General features: G+C 42.8%; 1 protein-coding gene across 3 annotated transcripts in view; it reads right to left on the bottom strand.

The window, feature by feature from the left end:
• DCAF5 (DDB1 and CUL4 associated factor 5) overlaps positions 1-15,301 on the bottom strand; it is a 106,482-nt gene that overhangs the window by 65,669 nt on the left and 25,512 nt on the right. For 2 of the 3 annotated variants that reach the window (XM_019641393.1, XM_019641395.1), the window contains exons 3-5: positions 13,459-13,495; positions 12,231-12,370; positions 10,295-10,424 (exon numbers count right to left, since the gene is read on the bottom strand). In XM_019641393.1, the coding sequence (XP_019496938.1) occupies positions 10,295-10,424; positions 12,231-12,370; positions 13,459-13,495 (307 nt within the window). The remainder of the gene's footprint in view (positions 1-10,294; positions 10,425-12,230; positions 12,371-13,458; positions 13,496-15,301) is intronic. The other variant, XM_019641394.1, reaches the window with a different exon arrangement.

Below are 15,301 nucleotides of genomic sequence, written 5' to 3'. Positions count from 1 at the left end.
TCTGTTCCCCTTCCCTGATTCCCCAGTGCTGTTCTCTCCCCCAATTCTCCAATAAAATCTTTAAAAAATAGTTTTTTATAAAGAAAAAAGATTTTAAAATAATAAAAGTCCACTTGGTTTAGAGCTCTGATATCACCTCTTCTTCAATGACAAAGACATGGGAGTATTAAAGGAAGGACATGAATTGGTACATGCTTGCAGAACTCCCATCCACTCACCAGATGTTCCCCAGATGCTCTGGTCTGAAGCTAAGTGTCTTGTTATAAAAGGTACGTTTGTGCTTGGTGAGAAGGAATGGACGGACACAGGGAAGCTCTGGCCCAAAGCCCAAAGACCCTGGATCCGAATGAACACAGTAGCAAATTTGATAAGGACCTCTGAATAACCACAGCTTCCATCTTGCAGGATAAGCAAAAGTGCTAAATCACATAGGTATCTATTTAAAAATGGCAGATTCACAGGTCCCACCCCAGATCAACAATTCAATCTCTGGGTCTGTGCTCCAGGAAGGAGCACTTTAACACGCTCCCCAAGTGATTCAGATGATCTCTAAAGTTTGGGAATCACTGGGTTAGGATACTGGAGCCCTGGTGAATTCCAGTGGACAAAGCTGATTGCAGAGCTCCACCTTGTGGCCTAAACGCTAGAAAGCAACTGCACCAGAATCCCTGGTTCCCAACATAACTAATTGACAGGCTTTCAAAGCCCAGCAAGAGCCCTTACAACCTCCTCTAAAGGTTTATTCCTTAGAGACAACATTTTGATCCATGCCATTACACTCAGGGAACTGATAGATCCAGAAAACATTACAGGTAGAAAGCTAGTTTTTAAAATACAGACTATTTTGGGGTAAAACTGTGCATTCATTCAATATTTACTAATAGCCCGTAGCATTCTAAGCACTATACTAGGCACTAGAGATTAAAGACGAATAAAACAAGGCCCTTAAAAATCAAAAAAGGGCTAGCCAAGTGGCGCGATGGTTAAGAACTGGCTTGGGATACCAGAGGGCCCCAGTTCGGATCCCACATATGAGGGCCAGTGACACTGCCCTCCGCAGCTAAGATGCTGAACAACTCAACCTGGAGCTGGGCTGCCGTGAGTCGCCGGCGACGGCGTAGGCTGCAGCCCCTGTGGCAGTGGGTTGCCATGGGCTACTATATGTAGCCAGCAGCCAGCGTGAGTGGCCAGCAGCCACAGTGAGCGGCCATCCAGAAGCCGGTGACTGATCTGCCTCACCCGGGAAGAGCGCAATGATGGTGCCAACTTGGGCCAGTGAAGCAATGTCCTCCACAACTAGACTGAAGAACAAAAATGACAGCAACTTGTCTGTTCCCCTTCCCCCAATTCCCCAGTGCTCTTCCCATCCCCCCAATTCCCCAATAAAAATCTTAAAAAAAAAAATTCACCAAAAAAACATAACAAGTAATAGTACAAATTAGGATAAGTGCCTCTGTCCTGAGCAGCAATTTGTGGGTACTGGGAAGGAAATCAAGATCATAATACTGGTCCTAGCTGGATAATAGGACACAGTCATATTAAAGACAGCCAATGATGGCAAAAGCAGTGACTGAGACATGCGACATGAATGCCACAGACCATAAGTACTTTACAGAGGCTCTAAACAGAGCAATTCTTTCTATATGTAAGGGAAAGTTTCATTCATTCAACACACTCTGTGCCAAAACTGTGCTAGGTGCGGGAGACACAGTGAACAAAGGAAGCATTAAGAGAATGTTACAGGGCCGGCCAAGGGGCTCAGTTGATTAAGAGTTAGCTTAAGAGCATGAGCTCTGAGCAACAGGGCCACCGGTCTGATTCCCATATGGGCCAGTGACACTGCGCCTAAGCTGAGCTGTCGCTGAGCTGCCAACAGGCGGCAGGATGGCTCAGCTGGTGAAAGCACATGCTCCTAACAATGCTGCATGTTCAGTGGTGGGCTACGCCTGTCAGCAACTAAGACTGAACTCGGCACCTTGAGCTGAGCTGCTGCCCAGATGGCTCAATGGATAGAGCGTGTGCTCTTAACCACAAGGCTGCTGCTTTGACTCCCACATGGGATGGTGGCTATGCCCACCCACAACTAAGATTGAACACAGCACCTTGAGCTTAGAGGCCACGAGCTGCCGATGGGCAGCCAGATGGCGACTGGCGTCCTCCACAACTAAGACAAGAACAGCAACTTGGCTGTCTCCCTCCCCAATTCCCCAACACTGTTCCCCTCCCCAAATTCTCCAATTAAAAAAAAAAAAAGAATGTAACAAGGAGATTTAACAAGGATGTTTTCCCTGATGGGTTACCATTTGTTCTTGGACCTTGACGGCTAACTAGGACTTGAACAGGCAAAGAAAAATCAAGAGAAAAGGAGAAATTCTCCTGTATGTGTGTGTATGGGGAGCAGGAATACGAGGGAAGAAGGGACACTGGCAGCAGAGAAGGGCAGGCTGCTGGCTAACGGGGTTTTAGTTTATGCAATAAAGTAGGTCATACAGTCATTCCAGAAGACATTTTCTTGGAGCATCCCACATAATGAATTCTGGGGATATGGCCATGAACAAAAATAACGAGAAGCCACTAAAGCTCCTGGGTAGGTAAGGTAACAGCAAAAGTGATGTTTAGGGATATGTGCTCTATGCCAGAAGCAAGAGACAAGTTAAGAAGCCAGTGCAGTAATTACCTCATGGAAAGAGTGATATGGGCCTGAAATGGGGCAGGGGCTTTAAGAACTGAAAATAGAGGTCAGACACAGAGCAAAGCTGGTTACAAGAGAGGGATGAAGAGACAAAAGAGTCAAATGGGACTCCGGGATTTCAGCCAGGATGATTATAAGAGTGACATTAATAAAAACAAAGAAGTTAAGAAAGGACTAGTTTTAGGGAGGAAACAAGCTCATACTACAGGGTTCAGTGGATGGAACCCTTGCCTGAGTACTGTGCAAGCACGCGTAGACAGTAACGACGAGTGAGTGGGAGAGGAGAGAAAGGAGAGGCCGACCAGAAGGCATGGCCTCTGATTAGAGCTAACCGTTCTGACAACTGCAATGGTCCCTAGCTTTTCCCTTGCAGTTTTCTATAACACCATCTAAACTGTTGGGTCCTCCTGACTCTTCTCTGCCTTCAAGCTGCTCCTTAAAGAGGTGGTAGTGCTACAACAATTGGAATCATAGGGAAGAAGGTAAATACCCATTTGAAGCTAATAGTGACCTTGAATTCTTTTAAAAAATATATACTTTAAGATATAGTATACAGTAAAGCACATTAATTCTAAGCATATGGCTCAATAAATTTTGACAAAAGCATACACTCATGAAACTACTACCCAGATAAAGATATAGAGCCCCAGAAACTTCCCTCATGCCTTCCTAAATAAATCAATACCCTACCCAGAGGTAGCCACTATTCTGACTTCTATAACCTGTTTCTTAACAGCATGCAAATGGGGTCCTATGCTCTTTTGTATCTGGCTTCTTTCATTCAACATTATGGCTATGAGATTCATCCATGTCAATGTGTGTTTCTATAGTCTAATATCCTATTGTACGGCTATTTTGTAGTTTACTTATCCATTCTTCTTTGATGGACATTTGGTTTGTTTCCAGCCTTGGGCTATTATGAATAAAGCAGCTGTGAATATTCTTATATATGTCTTTGGTGGAAACATATAATCATTTTTCCACCAAACATGTAATCATAACTATTCCTGAGTGAGATTGCTGCATCATGGAGTCTTATGTTTAGCTTTAGCCAATATTGACAAATGGTTTCCCCAAGTGGTTGCACCAATTTACACTCACCTAAAATGCATGAGAGTTTTGGCTGCTCCACATCCTTGGCAACACTTGGTACTATCAGTCACTTTAATTTTAACCATTCAGGAAGTATAGTTCATTGTGGTTTTAATTTGCACTTCCCCCATGAGTAATGAAGTTGAGTACATTTCAAAAGCTTATCGACTTTTTGGATATCTTCTTTTGTGAAGTGTCCATTTGACATATCTGCATTTTAAAAATTGAGTTTTGTGTCTTATACTTACTGATTTGTATTTCTTTATATATTATAGAATGAATTCTTGCTCAATACATATATAAACATTTTTTTCCCCAGATTATGGCTTGTTCTTTGGCTCAGCTTTTCACTTAGTGGTGTCTTTGATGAGCAAGTTCTTAATTTGAAATGAAATCCAATTTACTGATTTTTGCTTTCATACATACCTTTCATTTCTACCCTGATGGCCCTGCATTCTGAGGAGGAGGAGGTCAAAGTCCAGAGAGCCTCATTCTTTAAAGTTTCAAAACACATCAGAGAACGAGTGCCTTTTCCAGCCTCTGAAGTTGTACCCTGGGCTCTATTTTTCATATAATAGTATGAATAACCCTCAGAAGCAATGTGGCAGAGATTGTCTGGGTTGTTCAGGAAGCAAGGAGTTACACTTAATTTAGTCTCTACAGTAGGAAGATTGGCACAGACCCTGCAGAACAGACATTTAACCTAGAGGCCCCCAAAGCCAGGCATGGTCCTAACAGCAATTTCTTTCTTATAATAGAAATTTGCACTCATTGTCCATTTTCAAATGTGTCATTTACACAACATGTAAAAGTACCATCTTATAGGTAAGTCTTTATAGGAATTCCTGGCGTGCCTTAGTTTTATTAGAGTGGGAAAGAACACTCTTTATTATCATTGTCAAAGCAAGACACTGTTACCTGACACAGAACCAACAGTTCCTGACAGAAACTGACAGAAACTAAAGATACGAAAAGGGAGAGAGGTGGTAAGGGAGCAGAGAGCAAAACAGGCCATGAAAAGGGCGAGACAAGGAGAGCTGGTAAGCTTCACTTTCCCTAAACGCTCTCAACGTGAGAGGATCTCAGTTTTGAAAACTGTTCAGCGGCTACTGCACCAGTCCAAGCAAAATATAATAGGGATGTTGGCAGTGACAAAGGAGAGGATGGTTGTGAAGATATCAGCAGAAATAATCTAAATGAGTAAGTGCAAACTTGTTCAAACACGCAATGTACACTTGTATATGTGAAGTCTTCTCTCTTACCCAGTCACTTACACTCAATTTTCCCACCCTATGGCCCATGCGTACCCCCAAAATCCCTAAAGCAGACCTTTCAAACCCCAGTGAACACAGCCAGGCAAAAAACGTAAATGAGGGAAGCATCCTGGGAGTAGACATCAAGGAGTGGTGGGACACGAAAGGTTCAAGGAGGAATTCATGATTCGGCTTCAGCTGACTGCTGTCATATGAAAATTATGGTCCAATTATATCAGATCTTTTGACTTTTCAAGAGATTTTAGAAATTGTGATTTTTCTGTGAAACTTTCCAAACACTATTATATCATAGAGGCCAAACAAAATATCCCTGTGTGTTAAATCTGGCTTATGGGCAACAAGTTTACAATCTCTGTTCTAAAGCTTTGCAGCAAAATAAATACTACATGAAGGCTTCCAGTGTTAGAAGAGCAAGAAACTTGGAAAGCCAGCATGCAGACAGGGGCTGGGCTGGGAGACAGTGAAAATGGGTTTAACTTTTAGAGGCAGGAAGTCTAAGGGATCCAGGCTTCAGTGTTGGGCAGGTCTGTATTAGAAAACTCTGAGAGGAATGCTGACCAAGTTCTATTGTAAGAAGGCACAAACTAGAATGTAAGAAGGCACAAACTAAAATGGGGCCCTGATTAAAAAGGGGAGTGGATATGAAACATACACACAAGTTATTTCACCTCTCTGTATCTTGATTTCCTTATTCTTAAAATATCAATAGGAATAATAGAACCTACTTCATAGGACTATCATAAAGATTAAATAAGGAATTATTCATATAATTATCATTATCCCTGGCAAGTAATGCTTAAGAAATATCAGCTATTATTTATTATTACGAGGCACTGAGAGGTGAAGTAACTTGTTCAAATCAAGATTTCATGGCTATTAAGGTGTACTGTACGGCTTCAGGTTCTACACTCTAAATCATCAAGTTCTTCTGCCTCCCCTCTTTTGGGCTAGTTCTGTATAATAAGGACATCAGATCGGATGATAACTAAAGTCCCTTCTAGAGCTGACATTTTATTCTACCAGCCAGCCCTCTAATCAGCTTATTTCAGGGTTTCAGCAGGAAAAACATGACCCTGCTCACACTTCTATGGGATACCAAGGTGAAGTAGGGAAGTACAGCTTAGGCTTGGGGTAGGTCAGAGAAACAATTCCAACATGAAATAATCCATAGGTTAAGCCAGGGGGGGAAAAGTGTTCAGTTTGAGGCCCCCTTATTGATCCATGGGGATTATACTTGTTTCTAGGAAGCCAGTAGGCCTCCCAAGTATACCCAGAACTCATGGACATGCCCAAGCTATTATAAGCTGGAAGTCATTTATTAGCCTGCCAAGGAACCATGATAAGCTCTAAATCTAGAACCTTTAGAACACCAAGTGACTCTTATCCTCTTGAGGGGGGTTAAGAGTCTCTATGAGAACCTAGTAAACACTCTTCCCCCATCCTGAGAAAAAAAATGCCACGTGTGCTCATTCAGATACTCAAGCACACACAATTTTACCTACAATTACAAGGAACAATTTTGCGTACAATTATAAGAGATTCACGAATTCCCTAAAATCCTTCCTTGGTCTTTAAGTATCCCTGAAATGGACCTATCCATTTCCAGGCTTGTCCTCCCAGGGGATTCAGAATTGCCCCAAGATCTGGGTTGGGTTTTCTAAGTATCCAAGTTTAGGAGATAAATCATCTACTACAAATCAGCATAATTAATCCTGCATGGAAAAGACAAAAGGCCCCCTTCTCCCTCCGTTACACCAACTTGTACTGAGAGAATTCAAAAAAGATCTATAATTTAATCCCCAAACACCAGTGGATAAAGAACTGGACCTCAAGAATATTTCATGGGCCGGCCAAGTGGCGCGTTGGTTAAGAGCTGGCTTGGGAGGCCAGCTCTAAGCAGCAGGGCCCCGGTTTGGATCCCACATGAGGGCCAGTGACACTGCCCTCTACAGCTAAAGATGGTGAACAACAGCTCGACCTAGAGCTGGGCTGCCGTGAGTCAACGGCGTAGGCTGCAGCCCCTGCTGCAGTGGACTGCCATAAGCTACCGTGAGTGGCTGGCAGCCAGCGTGAACGGCCGGCAGCCAGTGTGAGCTGCCAAGAGCTGCCGTGATTGGCTATCCAGAGGCCAGCGACTGATCTGCCTCACCAGGGAAGAGTGCAATGATAACACGAACATGGGCCAGTGAAGCGACGTCCTCCACAACTAGACTGAAGAACAAAAGGACAGCAACTTGTCTGTTCCCCTTCCCCCGATTCCCTAGCGCTGTTCCCCTCCCCCAATTCCTCAATAAAAAATCTTAAAAAAAAAAGAATATTTCATGCCCTTTCTGCCTCATACCCATAAAACCACATAGAACCTCAGAAGAGTTGAAAGAAACAGGTAAACACATCCTATTGCCCACAGCACTGTGCTCCTTTTGTCAGACAAGAATTGCCAATTAGCATTATTAGATGGCTTTTCTCCCATATGGACTTTGAAAACTATCGATTACCAAAGAAACCATACAACCTTAGCCATAACTGAAGAAGTAATAAAAAAAAGAAGATAATTTTTCCCCATAAAACTAGCAACAGTTTTAAGTGTTGGTGAAGGTCGGTGAGAGAAACATAGGGTCTCATGCACAGGTGGTGGGTTTGTAAATCAGTGCAGTCCTTGGTGGTAGCAGGATAATTTGACAATTTTTATCAAAAATATAAAAACGGGGCCGGCTGAGTGGCACGTTGGTTAAGAGCTGGCTTGGGACGCCAGAGGGCCCCAGTTCGGATCCCACATGAGGGCCAGTGACACTGCCCTCTACAGCTAAGATGCTGAACAACAGCTCAACCTGGAGCTGGGCTGCCATGAGTCGCCGGCGACGGCATAGGCTGCAGCTCCTGCTACAGTGGGTTGCCATGGACTACCATGTGTAGCCAGCAGCCAGCGTGAGCGGCTAGCAGCCGCAGTGAGCAGCCATCCAGAAGTCGGCGACTGATCTGCCTCACCCGAGAAGAGCGCAATGATGGTGCCAACTTGGGCCAGTCCTCCACAACTAGACTGAAGAACAAAACGACAGCAACTTGTCTGTTCCCCTTACCCCAATTCCCCAGCGCTGTTCCCATCCCCCAATTCCCCAATAAAAAAATCTTTAAAAAAAAAATCATATATATATAAACGTATACCCTTTAGTGCAGCAATTCCCTACAAATATTTCTGCAAAGGCAGGCCAAGACAGGTGTGCAACCAATTCAGTGCAGCATTGTTTATTATGGCCCAAACTGATAACAAGAAGTCCTGGTTGTTGGGTACATCGTATAAATGGAGTAACATGTAGCCATTAAAAGAATGTGCTAGATTTGTAAGTGTTGATATCAATAAAGCTCCAATACATATTATTAATTGAAAAAAGAAGTTGAGAACAGTGGGTATTATTATATGGTTCTTTTAGTCTAAAATTTTTAAAGGATACACATACATGCTGTTCTATGCATTAAATTATGTCTGGAAAGATACATAAGAAACTGTTCACTGTGGTTGTCACCTTTGGAGAGTCTGGCTAGAGACCAGGAAGGAGAACAACCATACTGATGAGCAAACATTTAAAAAACATGCAAGTAACAGAGAATCTGCAGATGAGATTTTTTTTCTTTTCATAACACTTCTCTGGCTGTAAGCCCTAAGTCTAATAAATGTTACTTTAAAAAAATAATAGTCTCACTTAGAATGTTATAAAAAGAAAGAAGCTTTATGAAGTGAGGGGACAAGTGGAAAGGAGAGGAGGCCCACATACAATGCCCAGTGGGGAACGGCTGGGAGCAAATCGGGAGGAGAATTAAGGCGTTCGACTTCCCTCTTCTCTCAAGACGCTCTCACATCATGAACAACTTGGCGTCCCATTCCAGCTGCCAGTTATTCATTACAATTGTAAGTATGGGAGATAGGTTGGGAGAAGGCTGACATAACTAGTCCAAATCTTGCCCCTTGTATTGTAGTATGGAGGAGGCAGAACAGTTGTTCCTAAAGAGCTTGAAGTGGCTGAGAGTGCTACAGCTGAACGCAGGAAACACAGGCAGAGAACAAGCCTCCCCCAGGTACAACAGGGTCCTGCACTACACACACTTCAGCAGCGTGGACGAGCAAAGGCCAGATGTATATGCAACAGAAACAGCAGGAGAAACCTCTGCTTCCCTACGGGGTCTCGGGGAGCCCCAATCAACACCAGGGACACCCCTCTGGGCTATATGATCTGCTGTGATAGTTCCAACTCCCTCTGACTGCCCCATGGAGGGAATTAACTAAGACTAAAAATCACCAGCGAAGATAATCCTCTGTACTTAAATGGCCCCTTTCATCTGAGGCCCACGAAATACATCAGAACCTCGCTTACTTTCCATGACATTCCTCTGCAATACTGTTTTACAAGGTGGGGAGTTACCTCCATGTAGAATTTCCAGAGGAGCCGGCGAGGCAAGCTTTATGTACAGGTGCCATAGACGGCTGCCCCTCTCTTATGGGATTTAAGGAACAGGAAAGAGCCTCCTATTTGCCACCACCCACACATTTCCCTCCTGATGCCTGAAATTCCCCATTAGCGATTCATACCGTCAATTCAGGATTGTCTAAGTGTACTCTTTGAATAATGCAAACAGAAGAGGAGGCACATTAGGTCCCTAACACTGTTGTGCAGTGGCTCTTCACCTTTACTGTTTTAGTCACTGGTCCTTTTGAGAAACTGAAAAAAAGCAAACAAACTCCCTTCTCAGAAAAATGCACTTAAATGAATACACAACATAATTTCCATGAAATGTTGAGGTTCACAGTTTTCCCAAAGCCCATCTAGGGAACCCCTCCAGCCTGGGTTTAAGAAGTCCTGGTTCGTGGCCATGAGTATGGCATATCCCCTCCCACCTCTTCCATCCCCAGCAAATCTCTCAGTCATCTGAAAAAACCGGGCCTGAAGACAAAAGGCAGTATTGAAGGGAGGCTCTCATTACTTCATATATTTGCCCAGAACTGACCTTGCTCCTACTCAGCAAGGAGTGTGGGTTCCTCACACTGCCTGTCCTTGGAAACAGGGCTCCCCTAGCTTCAGAGACACCGGTCCAAGCTAGAAGATGTCCAACTGAGATCAGCTGCCAAAGAGGTTCTCACAGACCTTGCTGGCTGATCACATTACTTGAGAGTTGAGGCGGGAAAAGTTTTTTTTTTTTTTGAGGAGGGAAAAGTTTTAAAACCTTATGAATAAAGGAGACTCACCTCTGAGGCTTTCGAATATCCCAGAGACCCACTCCTTCCTTTGAATTGGCTGTGGCCAATAACCGGGGCTCCACAGGGTTAAACATGACGCTGTGAAAGGCGGACGGATAGTTTGCCAGGCAGAAGGGCTCTGTGAAGAGAGAACTTACAATCAGTCCATTTGGGGCATTTCTGGGCAGTGGCAGGCAGGCCGGCAGAAACGTGAAAGCGAGTAGGAGCACACACTTTAATAATCACCCCAATGGGCCGGAGCCCCAACTTGGTCACCCTTACTCACAAGGTCCCCACAAGTCCTAGCCCACACTTTTTGAACATAGAAAAAAGCAACTTAAACCTACATAAATAAACTTTAAGCTATAATACTCAGAAATACAAATATAGCACCTATTCAGACAAAACAGAAATGGTCACTGTAAATGGGAAGGTAAGCTGATTTACAGTAAGTAAAACGGATTTCCACATGAGCTGAAAAAAGTCATGACCAATTACTTTTTATTAAGGTAGGCTTATTATACCTTAATCCAAATTTATTAGTTTTAGAAATTAGAAGTTTTAAAACTACATAAATATTTAATGAAGACAAAGCAAAACAACGAGAAAAAGGAAGACAAGGAAAAACGATGGTGTAGTTTCCCTTCTCGTCATGTTGCTCCCTAAGTTGAAATGAAAATGGCCTCTGTCTAGAACGTTCTGATTTAATTCCCAGCATTGCAATACTAAGAAGGGGAAGGAGGGCAACTAACACTTGAACCTCCTGCATCCAGCCAGCGCCTAATCAACTTCACCTAGAAATCCCGCAGCCCTTTGCACACGTTAGCTGGCTCCAGGTAAAGAAGAAACGACTTGCAACCTGGGAAGGCATACTCCTGTGGAGGATGTTTAGAAGCAACAGACAGAAAGCATCCCCAGTCTGTAATTTCCATATGTGATACCTCACAGGCCCCTGGGCAGGAGGGGGTTCAGTCATGTCAGCCAGCAGGTAGCTCAGATAAGGAGAATTTCACCTATCAAGCACCAGGTGACTCAACCACAGCCGTAGCTTACAGCTACCTTATCTGCCTAACCCTAAGAACACACTTCTCTAATAGCATGAACCTTAATAATGAGCACAGCCCAGCATGTTAAATGCTCGGAATAATAAAATAGACCCAGATCTTGCCGGATGAGGCAAGCAGGAAAATTACTCTATATACATGCTCACGACAAAGCTGCACCCACGGTGAGGGTGGGAGTGGCACTGAGGGTAGTGCTGGGGAAGAGCCTTTGAAGACAGGCAGAGTAACAAAGAAAAATCTCTACAGGAAATGAGTTGAAAAGATGCATTTCCGGAAGAACTTCAGAAAAATTCAACAAAACAATTCTTCATTTTATACTTCAGAGATTCAAAGAGCACATTTGGAGGACAAGTTCACTCAGATGATCCTACCCCCACACCCCATTCAGAGTATATTTGCCATCATCTTAAGTTCCTATACACATTAAAGGTAAGGTTCCGAGGTTTTTTCAGCAAAATAACAAGTCTAACATTAGGATGCAAGAAAATGCATAACACCCCCTCTCTATAAATAACTAAGAATGTGTGCATGTGAGAACCACGCACTGAGCTGGCCCTTGCCTGCTACCCTCCAAAATGAGGCACCACATCTTCTGTTCCTAGGGGCTACTAAACACCAAGATACTGAGGTGTTTACCACAGGTACAAGTGTTGGTGGAGATTCACAGGTGGCTGGAGAGGACTGGCAAGAGGCCCCACTTCTGACTACTTAGGGGTAGGATGAGACCTCCAGAGACACACATCTATGCCTCCATGTGAGAGTTTCCTCTCCCTTTGCATCACTCCCACCCAGGTTATTCAGGTCATAAATTGGATACACAATGAACTTGACATCAAACTCTTCAACACAATATCCAACAGCCTTTTGCACAGTGACCCTACCTCCATGGGGAGACTCCCGGATGTCCCAAATGAGAACCCGGCCATCATCTGAGGAGCTGGCAAAAATGTTGTCATTCACTGGGCTCACTGACAAGCCATATACTGCATCTTCATGAGCAAACACATCCAAGGTCTCACTGCTGAGAGACAGAGCAGAGAGAAGCACACAGGCACACACATCCAAACAAACAGCCCAGGGGCCCAACCTTCTAGCTCCTAGGGTAGGATTGCCTTTCATTTCTAGGAGAAAGTCAACCCAAAGGATATTATATTTCCTTTAAAAGTAGGTATTCAACTTTCAGGTAAAAAAATAAAAGTACTATTGAAGATACTTTTAATAGATTTCATGGTAAGTTTGCTTTTTGCACTAAATGAGCATATTTAAAAGTGACTCAACAAATGAGTTTTGTGTTTCCAATTACTACAGAATGCACATGCTTGTGTATAGATTTGGGGGTGGTGCTTGAATTCCAAAACAGCAAGGGAAAGCTTTGAAGCAGCCAGGCCTGGCGTCAGCTGCATAAAGGAAGGATCTTCTGACAGTCTGGCATGGTGAGTAAGAGCTCTGAGGTCAGGCCACATTCAGATCCTAGCACCACCTGACCTGAGGTTTCCTCAGCTGTAACTGAGATCATAACAGTATTGCCTCATAAAACTATTGTGAGGGTTAAACTGATAATACCTACAAAGCACTTAGAACGGGGTCTGGCACATAAGCATTAGTTATAATTGTTATTGTTAAGTATTATGTTTCCTTTCCTTCCAATTCTCCCTTTAAATTTTCACATGAAAACTATAATTTCATACCAACTTTGCAAATCTTTTTCTTTAATCAAAATTTTACTTCAAAACTGTTACAGGAATCTTCTTCAGAAAAAAACGGCTGGTTTTATATTTTCTTCAAAAATCAAAAACTATTTTGGTCTAAAGCAGCAGTTCTCAACCTTCCTAATTGCGACCCCTTAATACAGTTCCTCATGTTGTGGTGACCCCCAACCATAAAATTATTTTCGATGCTACTCTATAACTAATTTTGCTACTGTTATGAATCGTAATGTAAATATCTTTTTGTTTTCCAATGGTCTTAGGCGACCCCTGTGAAAGGGTCGTTCGACCCCCAAAGGGGTCGCGACCCACAGGTTGAGAACCGCTGGTCTAAAGAGGTATTTGCTTCTCTTCATATGAAAACTAGAGTCAATCACCTTCACATTACCAACAATCTATTTACCTTTCAACATCATGGAGGATAACTTGCTCATCATTTCCTGTAAGGGAAAAAAGCAGACATTTGATCATTCCTGCAAAGTGATCCCTGTCCATATTACAATTTAGTATTTTAAGGTATTTCAGGAAAATTCAAAATAAACAACATAAGCATTAATACAAATTAGGAGTGTTAATTAGAAAACAGGTTTATAAAAATAATTTAAGAAGAATTTGTCTTTTAGACAATTTTTAAAAATGTAATCACAACTAGGTATAACATAGTAATAGTTTCCGAAATGTATTGTCCAGTGGATAATGCAAAAAAAAAACAAAAACAAAATACTGTGGCCATTAAGGGAAACAGTAAATAATCAATTAAAGCTAGCTTTTCATTTTATTTTAAGCAAAACACTCATTAACTGTGAGACCTGGAATAATATCTGTAACTTTTCTATGCCTCAGTATTTTATCTGTAAAATAGGTATAATAATTGTACCTACTTCATAAGTTTATTTTAAGGAAAAAAGCACATTTGTAAAAGCATTCATTATAGGGCTGAGCACTTAATAAGTCCCCAATAAATGTCTGCTACTTTTTACATCTTCATCATTTCTTATATTGGGTTGTCGGAAAAGTCATGACGCATTTTTGCAACGAAAACCAGAAAAAAATGCGTCATGACTTTTCCGACAACCCAACAGCATTAAAATACGATGACTGGGTGATTCTAAATGATGCAAAAGTTTTTATCCACAACTTGCATTTTTCTTTATCCCATCAAGAAATCTAAAAATACCACATTCACGATATGTACAGTCCTGCCTTCAAATAGTTTATATAACCAAAACATAATAACCTGAATATGAAAACAGAGAAAGTAAAAAACTTCCCACTCTACACTGAAAGTACAACCAATGGTCATTTATGTAGAAAGTAAAAGTAGCAGCAGTCCTTGCGCCGGCTGAGTGGCGCGTTGGTTAGGAGTTGGCTTGGATACCAGCTCTGAGCAGCAGGGCCCCAGTTCGAATCCCAATGAGGGCCAGTGATGCTGCACTCTCTACAGCTAAGATCATGAACAACAGCTCGGTCTGGAGCTAGGCTGCTGTGAATCGCCAACGGGGGCGGGCGTGAGCTTTTGTGAGTGGCGTGAGCCTCCATGAGCGGCAGTCCAATGGCCGGCGAGCGACTGTCTCACCTGGGAAGAGCGCAGTGATAATACCAACATGGGCCAGTGAAGCCACGTCTTCCACAACTAGACTAAAGAACAAAAAAGGACAGCAACTTGTCTGTTCCCCTTCCCTGATTCCCCAATAAAATCTTAAAAAAAAAAAAAAAAGTAGCAGTCTTCTTTAAGCAGGTCTTCTTAAATCCCTGGCTATAAATTCTATTGTGGGTGCATACCCGTAAGGCAAACCCAGACTATGCCTTCTGGGTAACAGGCACAGCCAAGGTGCTGGGGATACGAGAAGAATAAGATTCTGCCCAGCCCTTGAACTCACAGCCCAACTGCACAAATAAGTAATAGCAGCTTGACAGGCTTTTTTTTTTAGTTTCAGGTGTACAAAACAAAGTGACAACCCCCTCCCCTTCCACTGACCTTCCCACCCCCAATGTCATACTTATCTATTACAATTCCATTGACGCCATTCCCACACTATACTCCACATCCCATGACTATATATGCATTAAATTATAGTTGACATATATTACTCAACAGCAGCTTCAGATGTACAGTGCAGTGGTCAGGCCTCTACACCGTCCATGAAGTGGCCTCCCTAACAAGATATGAGTTCATCTGGCCCCCTAAAGTATATTTACAACATTATTGATTATATTCCCCAGACTGTCTTTTCTATCCCTGAGGC

Source organism: Hipposideros armiger, unplaced genomic scaffold, assembly GCF_001890085.2.
Source record: "Hipposideros armiger isolate ML-2016 unplaced genomic scaffold, ASM189008v1 scaffold_59, whole genome shotgun sequence".
NCBI lineage: Eukaryota > Metazoa > Chordata > Mammalia > Chiroptera > Hipposideridae > Hipposideros > Hipposideros armiger.
This window is presented reverse-complemented; position numbering and strand designations above follow the sequence as displayed.